Here is a 4,288-nt window from a genome sequence, read left to right as displayed (position 1 = left end):
GAATTTTGTTTTTGTTTTGTTTTTTGTTGCTAATAAGGCATGTTATAAGATGTACTGCAATAATAGCTGCTATTCCAGACAAGGACATGCATATTAACAAGGTTGTAGATAAAGATACCGGTAATAATGTAACTGTAGATATAAAAGTTAAGCCATAATGGCAGTGTCCTTTACATTTTATAAAATGACGATAGAGCCAACAATCCTGTTTCCAGAAATGTTACATTTTCATGTTTCTAATAAAATAATGGTCTCTGTGTCCTTCAGCTGAGTAGATTTTGACTTATGGTGGACATGACAATTATTTCTGAAATGTAGAATTTATTTTAGGACTTAGTTAGTTTTTAACCTCAGCATCTGCTTTTTAAAGATCTATTACTGTCTTCAAAACATCTGCTGAGATGAGAGCCTTTTTATAAACTTTAGAACAGCACAGGTAATCTTGAAGATAACATTTGTTTGGTAAGGGACTGTGAAAAGTAATGCCTCTCAATGCTAATGATTTATTTTTGTCAGTGCAAGTGAAGTAAAGTGCTTCAACTTTTGTCAAGGAGCAACCGGACTTCAAAACCTCATCAATAATATTGTGATTGATGTTGCCAGCAACTACAATGACCTTTAAGTATTGAGTTATTCTTCGCTTTTTTCCAGATTTGTTCGGACCCCAAGCTGCGTCCAGGCTTCCTCACAGAAAAAGCAATGGAACCGGCCGTCAAGTACATCAATAAGAAATTTCCTAACATTGACTTTAGAGGAAACATTGTAAGTAGGGCTGTCTTTGCTCAAGCTTTTTTCTCCTTTTTCTGAATCTAACAGAATATGGTCTAACTCCAAATATATCCAATGTGGTGCCATTAATAATATAGATCAATCATGTAATGGTAATTTTCAAATGATAATATGTTTTTTGTGGTTGATTGAATTAGTTACTTTACATCTGACCAGTTATTCCTTTTTTTTTTTATATTCGGTGTTAAAGCAAAACCTCACCAGCATCCAACGACAGAAATCTGAGGTGTTAGCAGCTACAGCAAGCTACTATGACTCCTTCCTGGACGTCATAGAGTTCAGGGTGATTATTGTTCTTTTCTCTTCTTCCCTGTTTGTTTGACTTATTTTTCCCATGTAATAAAAATATTAGATTGTCTCACATAACATAAAAATATGTTTTTCTTAAACAGTAACCTGTGACGGAGTAAATAAGCTATTTATTGTTTTCTAATGGATAAAAAGCTTTGTTTCTCCTTATCTCAAAGAGGTCTATGTTTTTCAAATAATGTTTTAATTCAATTTGCTTATTCAAAACAACTGGAAGATAACAATGTTGTTATCATTGTTACCAATCCTTTCTTTTATTTGGCTCCTGTGCAGGGCCAGTGCATCATTACCCTTTAATTATTCATTATGCAGATCTGTCTTTATTAATCAGTTGTTGTTTTTATGTCAATGTTAGGCAGACGAAGAGATGAAAAAATATATATATATATATTTTGTTATTGTCAGTACTGCTGTTTGTCCCAACACATAACCTTTCTGTTTTTCTCTCAGGATCATGTTTATGAGCTGCTGAACACTATTGATGCCTGTCAGTGCTTCTTTGATATTGTAAGCATTCTTTGGCATAATTCAAATGATGTCACATGTTGCTGTTATTAGATTTTTACACTTCTGTGACCATTTAGTTTACTCATGCATTTTTTTCATGCTCTAAATTCTTTTTTTTTTTTTTTTTGCTGTTCTGTTTACCAGTACTAAAAGTCTTTTCTTTTTTTTTTTTACTTCAAAAAAGGACTTGCGCATAATACTGCTGTCACACTATTTTGTCGTTTAAAACGATATAATCCCAAAGGACCTCTTATAAAATTCTAATGTATGACCAAATAAAATAATTAAACCTCATTTAACACCAAAGTGTGAGTTTTGGTGAAGATGCACCTACAAGACCTAGAAAGTTAAGACTGTAAATGATGGCTTTGCCCACTTCCTGTTTGATTAATGCATATATGGATGTACACATTTGAGGACAACTATAGAACAATGAAAATTGAATTCCCAGATTGTCACCTTATTATTCAAAATGAAAATTTTAAAAATGACAATCATAAAACTATGCTGTGAGGTCAAAGTAAAGCATATGTACTTTCCCCTGAGACAGTGAAACATTCAGTCATTCCTCTATACTTGCACTTTACAAAATAGGATTTCAAAAGATTATTCACATTCTTTAAACATATTACAGGAACTGATAGTCCCCAAAAGGCAATTCATGACCTCATGTTTAGACCTTAGTACCAGCCGCATGATTCATTTTACACATTTTACATTATATAATCTGTCCTGTTGTAGTGATGAAGAAAATGTTTTAGGTGGTGTTGAAAAACTAATGAATGGACGAATTTTCTTAACAATACTACCTTTTTAAATTCAGGCTTTCAACTTCGATTTTACCAAAAACTACTTGGATCTGATAACCACCTACACGTCAGTTATCGTCATGCTCTCTCGCATCGATGACAAGAAGGCCTTGGTGGGAATGTTCAACTGTGCTCATGAGATGACCAATGGGAGCAGGTAAGGAAAATAAAAATGCTGAACATAATTCAGGTTTACTGGAAAATGATCAATGCATATCCTGACCTCCAAGGGGTAGATCAGTGACCATTCAATCCTATATGTAGATTGTACAGTAGCACTATTGGAAGAAACCAGAGAATCTGGAAGTAGTCAAATGCATGACTAAACATGGACACGTGTTGAATAAATGCGCCATTACAGGTGTAATTAATTGCATTTCTCAATATAGCTGATTTAAACAAAAATTCTTTACAGGCTTATTACCACAAGTGTAAGAGAACCAGGTGATTTTTAAACCTGTCTGCTATATTCAATTTAAATAGTATTTGTTTTTGCACAATATAACATTGGCTTTTTTTTCACAATTTAATGGAACTCCTCAACACCTAAATCTGTGAAATACCTTCATAAAAAAATATTTTTATATATATATATATATATATATATATATATATATATATAATATGTTGCTATTGCAGTTCTGTAGCACCATCACATTCTTGCTGAAAAACCTTTAATTTCTATCAATTGGGAATCAAATAATTTTTCTTGCAACAACCACACCTGCAGTGATCCCTCTTACCCACGGCTTGGACAGATGTTTTTGGAATATGACCATCCATGGAAGAAGCTGACTGAAGAGTTTGGTCCTCACACCAAGGTAAATTCATCTCAAGGTGGTTTGGTTTATGTATCATTAGATATTGTATAGATTTTTTTCTAATTCACCTGAGGATTTCAACCTATCAACACATGGGATTCGATGCTTCAGTCCTGAAACCAAACTATTTACAGTATTATTATGGTCTAGGTTTGCAATAAGATGATGTGATAGGATAATTGGAGCATAATAGATTTCAAGCATGTTTTTGGCCTATCCTGGTGGGCTGTGAACTTTGAAATTAATGTAATGTAACTTATCAAATTAAACCGAAGCAGCAGTGTTTGGTTAAATATTTTATTTTGTTTTATTTCTACCAGTAAATGTTGCATCTTATTTATTATGAAATATTTATTTGTGTATCAAATAGAATGTTAAATTTAAGATTTTTTTCTCCTTATTGCTTTTTATCACTGTCCTTAATTATTCATTTAATTTCCTCTGTCTTACTTCTCTTCTTCTCAGTCTGTGACAGCAGCCTTGCTTTCACTGAAGACAATCTACCCTCGCAGGAACCTGCCTGCAGAACAATGGAGGAGTGCTCAGCTCCTTAGCCTGCTCAGCACCCCAGCTGCCATGCTAGACCCAGCCTGCTGTGAAACTGTGAGTCTGCTTTCATATTTCGGGCTCTGCTATTTATTACTTTTTTGTTTTAAGCTAAAATGCTTATTGACATTTTAGGCTCTCTGAAGGCTTCACATATTCATTCTAATAGAATGACTGTGACCTGGATGACTGAGAATCTTCATCAGCATGCTTCGCATATTGTTTTTTTTTTTTTTTTTTCTCTCTCTTTTGTATGTTATTTTATTAATTTTCACCATACTTAAAAAAGTTTAAAAAAAAAAAAAAGTCTGACTGGTTCATAAACACCTTACAAGCAGTCTGCTAAAAGTCCCAACAATGTTATATATTCCTAAAATAAAGGAGACAGAGATGGATGGATGGATGGATGGATGGATGGATGGATGGATGGATGGATGGATGGATGGATGGATGGATGGATGGATGGATGGATGGAAGGACGGAAGGACGGACAGACAGACAGACGGA

The 4,288-nt window shown here is 33.8% G+C and overlaps 1 protein-coding gene across 1 annotated transcript in view; it reads left to right on the top strand.

Annotated features, from left to right (window-relative positions):
* Positions 1–4,288, top strand: part of nckap1l (NCK-associated protein 1-like) — a 24,011-nt gene that overhangs the window by 2,472 nt on the left and 17,251 nt on the right. Inside the window, exons 2-7 of the mRNA XM_015402384.1 lie at positions 652–762; positions 980–1,072; positions 1,549–1,605; positions 2,429–2,571; positions 3,145–3,235; positions 3,701–3,838. Coding sequence (XP_015257870.1) covers positions 652–762; positions 980–1,072; positions 1,549–1,605; positions 2,429–2,571; positions 3,145–3,235; positions 3,701–3,838 — 633 coding nt within the window. The remainder of the gene's footprint in view (positions 1–651; positions 763–979; positions 1,073–1,548; positions 1,606–2,428; positions 2,572–3,144; positions 3,236–3,700; positions 3,839–4,288) is intronic.

The sequence above is a fragment of the Cyprinodon variegatus genome, unplaced genomic scaffold, assembly GCF_000732505.1.
Source record: "Cyprinodon variegatus isolate N-32 unplaced genomic scaffold, C_variegatus-1.0 Scaffold34, whole genome shotgun sequence".
Taxonomy (NCBI): Eukaryota; Metazoa; Chordata; class Actinopteri; order Cyprinodontiformes; family Cyprinodontidae; genus Cyprinodon; species Cyprinodon variegatus.
Note: the sequence above shows the minus strand (reverse complement) of the source record. Positions and strands in the feature narration are given on the sequence as shown.